This window comes from Hyposmocoma kahamanoa, unplaced genomic scaffold (genome assembly GCF_003589595.1).
Source record: "Hyposmocoma kahamanoa isolate Upper Pololo Valley unplaced genomic scaffold, ASM358959v1 81667, whole genome shotgun sequence".
In the NCBI taxonomy this organism is placed as follows: domain Eukaryota; kingdom Metazoa; phylum Arthropoda; class Insecta; order Lepidoptera; family Cosmopterigidae; genus Hyposmocoma; species Hyposmocoma kahamanoa.
This window is the reverse complement of record NW_020654104.1, coordinates 1-14,333: the sequence shown is the minus strand read 5'-3', so window position 1 is coordinate 14,333 and position 14,333 is coordinate 1. Positions and strand designations below refer to the sequence as shown.

The window sequence follows — 14,333 nt, the reverse complement described above, 5'->3', positions numbered from 1 at the left end:
GCCAGTTCTAAGAGAGAAAATTCACCAATTAACGAAACAAAAAAGCATCCAGGAGGGGTAATTGTTTTTTAACCGACTGTATGGGTCTAAATTCGACTGTACTTTTTTTGTGTGTATGTTACACGATTTCTCCAGCATTTGTAAACCGATTTTGATGATTGTTTTATTGTTGGAAAGAGGTTGCCTTTTCAGTGGAATAGTTATAATTACAATCTATAATAATTCCTATTTTTATGTTGGATTTAATAGATATGTAAGTTTTTATTATTTGTAAAATATAATCGTAACGTAACGAGTAACGCAACGTGCAACACTATGACACACTATTAATAAATTGAAACCGTAAAAAGGTCGCCACAGGACAGGCTTAGCCTAGTGAGGGACCACCTGTAATGATTCACGATGCTTTCGGGCATGGCATCACGTTAGCAACGCATGTTTTTGTTAACACATACTTAATGTTAATTTAGTATAAGTATCTTATTCTTTTCTCTAAAAACATTGACTTACAAATAAGTGGACGACGGGTCTAATACAAAAACCACGAAAAAAATGTCCCAAGTCCATTGACTTACAAATAAATGGACGACGGGTCTAATACAAAAACCACGAAAAAAATGTCCCAAGTCAACCTATTCGAAATTTAAATTGTTATGTCATCGCAGTATCGCGCTGTCCGTAGAACAAATGAAGACTAAAGCGGAGCGTCGCGCTCTGTATACGATTTTAGCGCCTTACAAGTGCGGACACTTTTTAGCGCGGACCCGACGTCCATATAATTGTAAGTCAATGCCCAAGTCAACCTATTTAAACGTAATGACATGTAAAGGAATATGAAAAAGCTAAAACGTTGAATTTAAATTGTAATGTCAGCGCAGTACTGTCTAATTTTGCTTGCTTCTCTGTCAGTCGAACAAACGAAGACTAAAGCGTGAATGACGCTCTGTATACGATTTTAACGCCCTATAAGTTCGGACACTTTTTAGCGCGGACCCGACGTCCATATAATTGTAAGTCAATGTCTCAAAATGTCAATATGTTAAGTATTTTGTTTTTCTTTATGTTTGTGATGCCAAATAAATATATTCTTATTTTTATTATTTTTATTATGTTACGCAATTACCCCGACATTTGTAAACCGATTTCAATGATTCTTTTTTGTTGGAAAGGGGGTACCTCATTAGTGGTCGCATTCATGTAATTCGTATTATTTTTATGCATGTTTATTTATTTTATAATACTAAATGACGGGACGAACAAGTAGTACAAATGGTGGTAAGCGAGCGATGTAATACTTATTTGTTATGCAAGGCTCTGCTAAGTTGTTGTTTGTCGGGAGTGCTTGTATTGGAAACCTGAGCAAGCGAGGGGTAATAATAGATTCTTGAGCGTAGCGTGTTGTTTTTTTAATATATAATAGACACACGCTTGGCCACAATCTCACCTGATGTTAAGCGACGATGTGACGTGCGTTTACCTAAAAAATGCCTATTCACTCTAGCCTTGAATAGCCCCAAATTGTACTTTTCGGGATATACAGATGGCCGGTAGAGCATTCCATTCCTTTGCCGTACGCATCAGAAAGGAGGAAGCAAAGCGCTTAGTGCGAATAGGTGGAATATCAACGACATAAGAATGGAGTGCTCCGGACCTTCTAGTCGACCGAAGGAGGAACTGTGACGGTGGCACTAAATTGAAAAGTTCCTGCGCACACTCCCCGAAATGTATCCGACAGAAAAGTGTTTCAAGCCACGAGACGCAAAACAACTTTGCTGCCGAGGGAAACACACAACTTTGCGCTTCACTATAGCGAAGAAAATAGTGAACAAAAGAAAAACAGTTGAACTATAACAAATTAGTTTTAATAAACAAAATTAGTTATCGTTGCCAATTTAATGTCAACAAATCGCGTAGTTAAACGTGTCACTGTTTTTTTCATCGTTAGGTGCACTACATACAGTTCATCGTCAAGTTGGAATTTCAAAAAGCAAATACTTCTGCGCACAGATTTCTAATGAGTAAGAAAGAATTCCGAGCCATTGAAAAAGTATTGCTTACCTTCGAAACAACTGCCGATGTAGGGTGTTGGAGAGTCCTGGGACATTTCGCAGGCATCCTCTAGGTTTCCCAGGAGAGTCACCGTCAGCTCGTAGATGCCCACTATGTTGCCGAAGATCAGAGATATGGCCTGCAACAATACATTTTTTTTTTATTGCGACTCGGCAAAATGACTGCACCGCTTATGACATGACCAATCACGTGCCAGAACTTCACAATTACCCGCTCATTTTAAATCATCTTATCATCTGCTAAAAGTTAAGATTAGGGGCTTGTCTGTGGCTAGCCATCAAGCTGCTATACAACAGCCATTGCAATTATTTGGTATTCTGCTCTTCGACGACGAGTCGGTGGCACGTCGATGGTGTAGTCCACTCATATATATTTAAGAAGTGCTTAGTAATTTCCACGGTAGTTTTTTCTTTTATATAATAGTCAAGTAACGGGACGAACAAGTCGTGCGCCTGATGGTGAGCTACACGCCTGTCCATAACAGTTGCAGTGCCACTAAGAGTTTTAAATAGCAAAGACCTTAGAGGCACTGCCACTGCACCCGTCACATAAGTTGACAAGTCCCATGTGACTGTAATTTCACTAGCACCCTTCAAAACCGGAACAGGGTAATGATGACACTGCTGATGATACTGCTTCCCGGTAAAAATAGGTCAGATGGCAGTATTTCCCTGGACGAACTCTTTCACAAGAGGCTCTAGTAAAATAACATTGATCGTTAGTGATTGAACGAATTAATGGCATCACTACAATTCCACTAACACTATATCAAGACTCAGCTGCCATTGCAACAAGATTTAAGAAGAATAACAAATACAATCATAATTGCAATATATTTTTAGTGGAGTCTCTCTGGAATGACCAATGGTTTCAAAAAAATTCGCAATTTCCCTAATCTCAAATTAGGAAATTCCCTATACTACGAACACCAGCCCCCGTAAGTATGCCGCCGCAATAAAACTATTATTTCCACATTTAGCTGTCAAATTGGAGTGATAAACCGGCGTTTATCACTCCAATTTGACATTGTTTGTTTGCGCGATGTTTGCTATTGTGATTTAAAAATTTTATCACAATAGCAAACATCGCGAGTGCCGGCGACCAATGATTGCAAAAGATTAATACAGTGCCAAATATGACTGTAAGGTCACAGCTGATTTTAAAACATTTGCACAATAATTTAATCAACGTCAAAATTGAGCGCGACAAACGAAATGAAAACACATTTTTTGTTTCATCGTTTTCGCAGCGATGATTAAACAACAAAAATAGCTATATACCAAATTTCATATAGTTGTCATTGTTAAATGTATAACAATAGTTATACATTTTGGAGAACAATGGCAACTATGAACCTAACTTATTTGGTAATAAGCTAATGTAGCTTAGACATTTTTTGTTTCATCGTTTTCGCGGTGATAATTAAACGACAAAGATTTATATACGCAACTTTATATCGTTGTCCTTATTCTTCAAAATGTTTATCAATAGTTAGTTCATTACCAAATAAGCAAACTTTTATCACCTGAATTTTTGACGTCACAAGAGGTACGTCGACGTCGGTAACCGCTGAGGGTACCGACGTCGGTACAGGCGCTCATACAAGTCTTTCATTTATGAGCATTCGGCTCCGTACGACTGCACACGGCGGGGAACGTTCTTTCATCCATCGAGTGTATAACCAGAAATAGAGACGAAATAAGGCAAATGGACCTTATATCACTTTTAAATATCAACTGTCGTTTGCGCTAAAATCACAAATTAGAAAGCTGAAATAGTACAGCGTCAACAATTGACTTGTGTGTACATCTCGGTATATTCCAAAAATATTCTGTATATTTATTGTAATAAAGATAATATCTCTAACAATGGGGGGCTGTTCCATTCGGTGGCGTGGAAAAACAGCAAAACATCTAATTACAAAACAAAGGAAACCACATTTCATCGGTAATTAAATATTAAATATACAATTTTCAATTTTCGTCCATTATAGAAAAAATCTCAAGTTAGACTGGTAGATTTGAAGTGAAACAATTGACGACTGATCGATTTGAAGTGAAACAATCTATGACTCGTCAAGTCGTCAATTGTTTCCCATTCGGACTGGCTAATCAGAGCGTAGTGTCACCCTAATGATATGGCAGAATAGTTTTCAAACAAATTAAATAACATTTCGTCTTTATTTCTGGTTACATACTCGATGTTTTCACCTCTCTGACCGCGTGCTTAGGTTCCTTTTTCCACGTAGGGAGCGCCTGGTTTCATTTAGTAGGCTATTATAGCGATGAGAGTGATGTATATGTTACGAAGTAACTATTAAGCAATACACCGCTCAACTAGTGCCTATGCATTGCTTATCTAACGACACTCACCCTACTATCCTTCTCGAGTATCTTCTCCAGTTCGTCCTTAAAAACCCTGATAATTAAGTTCAGCTCTCGGAGGAAGTGCTTCTCGTCCGTCAACAGATCCCGAACCAGCTCTGTGTACGTAAGGGAGCCCCGTCTTCGCGCTGCCACCGCTGTATTTATATCGGAGAGACCTAGATCTGTGTCCTGGTAGAACATGTCCATTAACACCTGGAAATGAGAAATATACCCTGTATATTTTTAAACCGACTTTAAAAAAAGAAGGAGGTTTTCAATTTGACTAGATGTTTTTTTTATGTATGTTACGCGATAACTCCGGCAAATGTGAACCCATTTTGACGATTCTTTGTTTGTTGGAAAGAAGGTTACCTTAGTAGTGGTTCCATTGAAATTTGAAGAAAATATTTCACCTCTAAGGGTGGCAAACTAGGGCATGAATCCGTTTTCGCGCACTTTCCGGTCACCAATTTCAATAAAACTTGTCAAATAGTTGTAATTACACGAACTTCTGAGGTCGGTTTTTTAGTACTCTGTACTGAGATTATAAGATAAATACTAGACATGCTTGATCACAATCTCATACGATGTCAAGCGATGGTATGACATATGGGAAACACAGATGGCGATAGCGTAATCCCATTCCTTTGCGGTACGCATTAGGGAGGAGGAAGCAAAGCGCATTGTGGTGTGTATCTATGTGAAGGGTGTGAAATATTATCTGCAATATTTCCACCTAAGAACTTGAATCCAAAGTCATGAAGTAAATTTAAAACAATTACCATTTCACTGCATCTTGAAAAAAAAAAAGCTTATACACTTGGAGAAATTCACCGACCTTATCAGCGCACATGGCCGTCTTAATGTCACGGCAGGTGATCATCTCGTAACCGCTCGAGATCTTCTTGACGAAGTTGCCGGCCAGCTTGAAGATGTCGGAGCTCACGTATTCGAGAATGGCCGTCATGAACACCGACACGGACATGTCGATTTTGTACAGGAGCACTTCCTGAAATTGACCAAGATATTCAGATGAAAATGAATAGACATGCGCACACCATCACTCAGAAGCTATTGACGTACGTATTGAACGAAAGATCGTCTTGATGATGTGTTAAGCGATTGCTCTGGACTTTGTGAAGCGATTTTGAGGATTCTTTTTTTAATGGAAAGAGGGTACCTCAATATTGGTCCCATTTAAATTTGAAGAAAATACTCCACCTCTAAAGGTGGCAAACTACGGGATGAATCCGGTTTCACGCACTTTTCAGTAACCGATTTCAATTAAACTTAACAAACAGATGCAATTCCACAAATTTTTGGGTTCAGTTTTTTTTTATAAAAAAAGTTGTAATTATAAACCCACTTCTGCCATTATTAGCTAAATAAATCACCTTTTGCAGCATGTGATGGACTTTGTCAGCTGGAAGGAGACAGACCCGGCGACGGCGCTGGGCCACGGCATCTCGCGCGTCGTTCAACGCCCATCGGTCCAGCGGGGTGGGGAATGTTCGGGCCACGCGCTCTTCAACATCCTGTAACATAAAAAAGCTTACCTTATTACCTCCGAATGCTGCAAATTACGACAAAATACCGCTGCATTTCCTATGTCACTCTGATTAACAATCCAACCTTCCTATGTGGTCGTATGTCCGAGACAAGTCTAGTACCATTCTCGGTCATCCAACCGAAACAATTTTGTTTTTTATAATACCAAGTTAAGGGACGAACAAGTTGTGCTCTATCCACAACAGTTGCAGTGCCATTCAGAGCTTTAAATTGCAAAGATCTTAAGGGCACTGCCACTGCGCCCGTCACCTTCAGACATAAGTTGACAAGTCCCATGTGCCTGTAATTTCACCAGCTTGCTCACATTATTACTTGGCGACCGAAATAGGTAAGTTTCCCTGGACGAACTCTTTCACAAGGAGCTCCACTGCTACTGCTCTACAACTACTGTCAAATAAGTAACATTCGACTAAAATAAAAAACAATGTCAAGTATGAAGCTTCATTCGCATCATGCATGTTTTAATTTGGTCGAATATTACTTATTTCACAGTCATTGTTTCGGACGGATGTTAGACGGAGAACGGGAGTACAATCCTCAGATAAAGTAACATTAATCAAAGCAGATTTTTAACTGTTTTGGTTCTGAAATGCGTTTGAGAATGAGGATAGTGAGTATAGTGCTGCGAAAAGAGCGTACTTGGAACGAAGCCTTGGGAAGAAGACGTCAAAAAACATCTAAAGGACTTTGGTGACTGGTGTCGAAGGCCAACGCACACTTTGGGTTACTGAGGTTACCGTGTTTGCCAGATCTGTACACACCTTTAACTAGCCTCAGTAACGGTTACCTATCATTAGTCCGAAATGACATTTTCCAGAAATAAATAACGTTTGGTCGAAATTTCATAACCTCGGAAGTAATTTTGAGAGGAAAATGTTTTTTCTTTTAAACTTAACCTAACCTAACCGAACCTAATCGTGTCTTTGTGATAAACATTCAACATATCCTGAAAGAACAACTGTTTCGTTATAATTCGTTTTCGGTGTAATGAAAATTCGAACTAACGTTATTTCGGACAAAAAAATTTTCGTATTTGTGACAGGTTAATACGCCTGTTTTGCTAAAAGGTCGCGAGCTGCACACGTGCATTACGTAGCTCGACCTATTCGCTCGCCATCTATATTTGCTTGCCTTGCGCGAGATTTGATTACAGAGGTTCACGCAAGCTTTGCAGCTTGAAGGACTCTTCACGAGTCGCTCAACTGCGCCGGCCGCTTCCTTTGCATTGGATTTTTTTTTGCGTTGCGTGAGTTTAATATCTAGGTCTTGATATTACCACGCAAGCAACAGGGGACGTCCACTGGCCAATCACAGAGCCAGCGTCCACGCGTCCACTACAAAGGCAATGCGCTGTGCATGCGCACAAGTCTCTCCGCAACGCAAAGCGGAACAATCGTGAACGCCTTTGCGCGGAAGGCAGATTTCTACGCCGTGTACCCGGTCAACGCAAGTGAGCGACTCGTGAACCCGGCATTACAGGGAAGGAAAAAAAAGTGATTTGCTAAATCAAATGGTTCAAGTATTTACTATTAAACAACGGTCTTACAAAAAATTTACGATGCACCTAAGGATACTGTCTAAAAAAACAAAATGGCGGACTGAGCTCAAGTAGGTCTAACGAGGCCTACTGTTGGCACGCGTCGAACGCTAACTAATACTTAAATCGACTGTATTTATTGTTCTGTGGTCACGATTGACACGGATTGTTTGGAAAAAAGCAATAAAGGCGATTTAGCTCCTAAAAATAGTTTAATTTTGTAAATTAGTTCAGGATAGGAGTCTCCTCATTCTCCAGTTTGAGATCAGATGGTTTGCGTGCTTGTCTAGCATAGTTTTATGTTTATTAAAAGAGGTTTAGTACCTGTACAGTGAGTGGTGATGGGACAGCACACAGGCCAGCAAGCAACTTCAGACAAAGCGACTCGACGTACCGCAGCGCTGTCTCCTCCGCAGACAGCGATGGGTGCACTGTGTCCAGGACCTGAAAATGTATTTATTCACATTCAATTCGATTCTGCCTATATTGTGGTTTGCTTTGTATGAAAAATATCGATGTGATTGCCCCTTCAATGTAAATTCAAAAATATCTTTACTTTTTAACCGACTTCAAAAAAAGGAAGAGGTTCTCAATTCGACTTTATGTTTTTTTTTTGTATGTATGTTACGCGATAACTCGGGTATTTGTGAACGGATTTTCATGATTCTTTTTTGTTGGAAAGAGGGTACGTCCATAGTAGTCCCAATTAATTTTGAAAAAAATCATCGACCTCTAAGGGTAGCTGTTCACGCATGAAGATTCATTTTTATAAATAGCGCCTAAATTTTATTATAAGGAGCAATTATTTTAATGGTTGATTTTGCTATTCTCCAATTCAAGGCATTTTTCTCTCTCAATATACTTTGAGTAGTGAGAACCGATTTTTATTATCTCCTGTGTCAAGTCCCGTATAGTGGCGAACTAGGGGATGAATCCGGGTATGCTTACTTTCCGGTAACAGATTTCAATAAAACTTGGTAATTATATGTAATTCCACGTACTTTTGAGGTCGGTTTTTTAGTACTCTGTACTGAGATTATTTTATAATACCAAGTGAGAGTTAAGGATTAAATTGTTTTTGAACGGAATTAATTTTTTTTTTTCAAGTTTATTAACTGAATTAATACTAGTGGTTGTTTCTATAGCATGGAACATCGACAAAGTCAAAGAAGAGATTTTGAGAGCCGTAGGCATGCCAGAAGCGGGCGCTATGTTGCTGATTCCACTAGCACCAGTCAAAGAGTCATATCAAGATTGTGGTCTCGCTACCGAGATACTGGCGATGTGGCTCACCGGCACACAGGGAATAGTGGTGGTACAGGGTGACTACCGCAAGACAAGACGGATTTGTGCAAGTTATGGCAAGGAGACAACCTCACATTACGAATAGGCAATTACAGACGGAACACCAGGTCCTGGTGAGCGATCACACTGTGAGGAGGAGACTGCACAAATCAACCTACATTGCATTACAACGAGGCCAATCGTGGTCGAAGATTACAGCGGACAAATGATTAACTGGTCTAGGGAGTTATTCTCTTTCTTATAAATCCCGACTTCGGATTCATTCGGATGCACGAATACGCGTTTGGCGAATATTTGGGCGTGCGAGTTGCCTGCGAAATCGCCAAGAAGTCTATCCATATCAAGGTATAACAATTATGGTATGGACGGGAATACGCCTATGGCAAATTAGCTGCCGCAAAATTTCGTAATCAGGGTCTGGTACTCTCGTTCACCATTATATCCGTCCATCCATCCATCCAATATCTGTCTGAACCAATTATTGTGACATAAATAATACCAATAATAATACTAAATAAGATGCACAATGTAAATGAAGATTCATAATTGAAATTGTCTTTTAACTTTGTAGAGTATTTACTTATTTGACAATAATTGTTTCGGATGGAGTACGAAAGTAAACTATTGTACGTTTTTGTGTGATAATGTCTGCTCTTACACATCGCAAGTAGTAATTAATTGTCAAGTTTCTATTATATGTTTTTACAAATACCCTCTTAGAATTAATAACTGATTTTATTAGTAATAATAAACTTAAATTATAAAACATATTTATTTCAATATTTGTAACGGTGATGGTATATTGTGTTGTTCTGTACTGTTCCAGAAGCCGGAATACACTTAAGAGCAGTGTGAATTAATTCAACTCATCCGAAGAACAGAGTCCGATGTGATTGTACAGCGAAAAGAGTATAAGTACGTTACGAGAATAATTTTCTTATTCAAACTAAGGCCTACGTTAAGGTGTTTTGAGAATTTATATATCTTATTTCATTTCGGAAATATTAAATCGAGCGAAACGGTCGACCTGCCATCCACAGCGAAGAAGAACGAACGAAATGTAGTATGTCCTGAGAACAAGTAGTCTTGCACATAGATCTTTGTTCTATGGATGAGTCGAATTAAACATCTTAAAAACAAAAGTGTAACTCCCATGACTGACATAACATTGACAAAATTCTACAAAGGAAGCCAGAAACTTAACAATAGATAATAATACATTCCTTGCAGCAACATAATGCTGCACCCTAGACTGGCACGCCCAGTACCTGGATATAAATCTGATTGAGTATGTGTGGGATATGCTTTGACAAAGGTCATTACAAAATTTTTCTGAAAAACCTGGTGACAGAAAGTCAACTATTCATGCATCTTTGTCAAACCTGAGGCTTTATCACACAAAGACATATTGATAACCTGATTTTGAGTATGCATAATCATTGCAAATGCGTTATAAACATCCGAGGTGCATTTACAAATTATTAAAATTGTAACAACATCATTTATGTTGTGTTTAAATCCATTTTAAACATTGACTTACAAATAAATGGACGACGGGTCTAATACAAAAACCACGAAAAAATGTTCCAAGTCAACCTATTCGAAATTTAAATTGTTATGTCATCGCAGTATCGCGCTGTCCGTAGAACAAATGAAGACTAAAGCGGAGTGTCGCGCTCTGTATACGATTTTAGCGCCTTACAAGTGCGGACACTTTTTAGCGCGGACCCGACGTCCATATAATTGTAAGTCAATGATTTTAAACAAAAAGTAAACAAGTCACTGACCTGATCATAGATGTTTTAGTGATGGCCAATTTTACTGCCAAATACAAATCAATTAATGAATTGAATACATCAATTTGTTTCATTGAGTCATATTAGCGGTTTTCATTACATTAAAATTTTCGAAATCTTAATTTTAAATACTCCTTCAAATCCATACACTAAGGGTCATATTCCAGAACTGTACTCAATGCTCAAGTCAGGATTTGAGCAGACTTGAGTATGATTTCTAGTGCTTTGAATCATACTCAAGTCCTGACTTGAGCATTGACTCGAGTTCTAGAATACGACCCTTAGTTACTTGTTCTATTACGATTGAAATTTTCAATTTACTAATTGATCACAAAAACTTTAATTTTATGAACCGAATGGTTTTTCCGTACAGCACTATGCAACCATACTATTCATAGAGCTTTATTAAAAAAACCTTGCTTTATAACTACCATTTTTCAAATATGATTTTACAATGTTATTCAAATGAATATTGTTGGAAAAAGTGATAATACGTCAAGTCAAAATCGTCGTAATATATGTGGAAGTGGACAAAATGTTTTGTTTACTTATTATTCTTATTTTAGTACAAAGTAAACTTTTTATTTTTATCATAAAAGTCATTAAAAAATAGTATTAAAAAATTTTACTATCATTTTCTGTGAGATCATAAAATGTTACTCATTTTGATATAAATCAAGAAATTTTTTGTATTTTCTTTTCAATTCATGAAAAACTAAAATATCCATAGACAGTGTTGATGTGTGTATATAATTTTAAAATAGTAATCTAGGAAAAATATTTACAATAAGGAAATGAAAGTGATTTCTGGTTTATGAGCACATCTTCTCTTAAGAATTTTTAAAGGATTTACAACGGACATACCAAATGTAAGAATAGTGAAGGAAAAAGCCATTCAGAATGATTCCAAATTCTTAAAATAAGTGGCCAGGAACCAGAAAAGAAGACGATGAAGGATGTCAGCACTGTTACAAGTCACATCCAATACAGGGGCCTTACCATGAACTCTTATTACAGTTCAGTGTAGGTTCGTAACAACAAAAAGTGATATACACTTCATGGAGCGCTGTCTCACTACGATTCAATTTAGTTCCTAAATAAGAGTTCGGTAGAATAGATAATATGTTTATTTGCCAGAATACAGTAATTACAAAGGTCTTAAGTAAAATTAGATACATTGTATTCAACCTGCAAGCAGATGTGCAAATATTAATGGGATTCAATGTTTCTTTAGTCTCTATAGTTTCTAATTAATGTAATGAATTTGTAAATTCTAAGTATTCTTTATATAAGGTAAGGCCCCAGGACATGAAAATAATTTGTCAACTTATGTTGATTACTATTGGACTTGTAAATATTGGTTAGTTTTAACTGCCTCTGTGGCCGAACAGTTACCATTTGGGACTGCCATGCAGAGGTCCCAGGTTCAATTTCCGGGCAGGGAGAAATGTTTGTTTGGCCTACATTTATTTCTCTCATCAGTTTGGGTGTAATTTGCGGTTGTCTATGTGGTGTATCCTTGGCACCCGCAATACAGGTTTTCCATAGGCTATGTTGAGTGTGTACATTATTATAGTTTGAAAAAAAAAAAATGTGTTTTAGATAATAAAACAAACAAATTCATTCTATGTGTTACAAAAACGTAAGAACTCATTATATTAAAAAATACTTATTAGCAATTTTCATCTCAAGCAACATTATTTGGTAAGTACAGTAAGTATTCATTTAATTTATAACTTCAATGTCAAGTCTGAAAATTGACATGGCCCTATAAGTTAAGCCATAGGTTACAGACAATCAGAATAAATTCATCTGTGCTACATCTGGTAAATTTATTCAATCTAAAACCTATGTACATATTTCAAAGATCATCACAAATTTTCTTCTTGTTCCATGCTGCATTCATCTTTTACTTAAGTCCGTTTTAAGATAATGGGTTTTACGCAGTTTACACAACAGAGTAACTTTTATATAAATAATAACATAGTACATTTATTTTCAACATTTGTTTTTTATATAGAAAATTTTTGTTTTCGTTTCAAATCTCACTAATAACATAGTAAAGTTATTAAAGAACAAGTTTTAATGCTTTGTTTAGATTATTTACCAGGAGAAAAAATGAAAATAGAGGGAAATAAGACGCGGTGCACGGCGGAGCCGTTTTGTACACAAACCTTTCGAAGCGAATTGACGAATATACCGCGCCACTTTTCCGCATTCTCCGGGGCCTTGAAGTCGTACCCATGACTCTCGTCCACGCTGGGTAGCATTTTAACCAGCAGCCCCGCTCCAAATTCATGTAAACATAAACCCGATATCACCCCAACACAGCAAACCGACCCGTCCCTAAACCCATTCCGCTTACTGTACAAATTTGACAGCTTCCCGAATTAAAAATGACTGCGATAACAACACTAAACACCTCTTCGCGCGTTAATATTGGCGATAACACACGTTACTTTACAATTATGAGATACTATTTAAGAAAAAATTACAATTTTGATTCATTTGATCGGCAAAGCGACGCCATTTTCAATCTATGTACTGTCAGTTTGTTTTCGTTGATTATAGACACTTTTATCAAATTGTCCTAATCTTTTGAATGTGTACTCGGAAATGTAAGAAAGTATTTTAAATTATTTTCTTTAAAAAATGCATTTGTTAAAATAGCGGCTAAATTAAATACAATTTTCATTAAACATTATCGCAAAGCAGTAAATTAAAATAGTGAAGAACAATTTTTCACTGTTGACGTCTATTTCAAAGGGGTGTTTCGGAACATTTGTGAAAGAATTTTTGTTTTCATTGAATTATTTTTGCTAATAATTTACAAAATTGACAAACGATGGCACTTTGCGCAAGTTTTGTAAGTGAAAATCAATATAATTTTATGACGACTAAGATCACAGTTTGTCAACTTTATTCCAATAGTATTTCATTACAATATTTCACTCATAAAATTTGTTAAAAATATATGTTTTTCTTTAGAGTATTATCATTGATCAATCATACTTAAAAAGCTTTTTCATTATGGGGCGCGGAGTGCACCTGTCACCATTTATTATAATATTTAAAAAAAAATTGCAGTTTTAAATTTTATAACACAAACCGCGCTCGTACAGCAAAGACGACCTTCTAGAATTTAATTCGGGCAGTCAGACCATTATATACATATTTCGATCATATCTTCATTATAACATATCTTTAAAAAAGACCGAGTTAGAATTATTAAAAACAAACGAGCATATATGAAGAGACTTATGGGAGTAGAAGAGGTGAAGGAATTTTATCAGGAGCGTAGCAAATGGAAGTTCATGGTCTCTGCCTACCCTGATAGGAGACAGGCATGATATTGTATGTTGTATGTCGACTCAAAATATACTAGATTAGAATTGTCATCACAAAAATGAAAGCGATATGCTATTAGAAAATATTACAAAATATTAATTAAAAGAATAAAATCCTATTTAAGTAATTATAATTATAATATACATACACTGACTTCAATGTATACATATAATGGATAAATGTCCTATTTATGAACGAAATAAAAAGTTTATTTTAGAACGAATCATTATAATGGATTGTTTACACGGGCTTCGTAGCTAAGCGCTTAGTACTTGTCACTATACTAAAGCCTCATAGACAAGTGAAAAGTAACCGTTTACACGTTGGAGCCAGTAGAAGTCA

The 14,333-nt window shown here is 36.9% G+C and overlaps 1 protein-coding gene across 1 annotated transcript; it reads right to left on the bottom strand.

Moving 5' to 3' along the window:
• Positions 1–2,058: 2,058 nt before the first annotated feature.
• LOC113234211 (protein son of sevenless-like) lies at positions 2,059–12,913 on the bottom strand (the record flags this gene model as incomplete). The annotated part of the gene is made up of 6 exons (XM_026469506.1): positions 12,818–12,913; positions 7,867–7,986; positions 5,831–5,971; positions 5,275–5,445; positions 4,443–4,649; positions 2,059–2,188 (listed from the first exon to the last, which is right to left on the bottom strand). Coding segments are annotated over exons 1-6 (865 nt in total), but the record flags the coding sequence as incomplete, so codon positions are not given.
• Between the last annotated feature and the right edge of the window lie 1,420 nt (positions 12,914–14,333).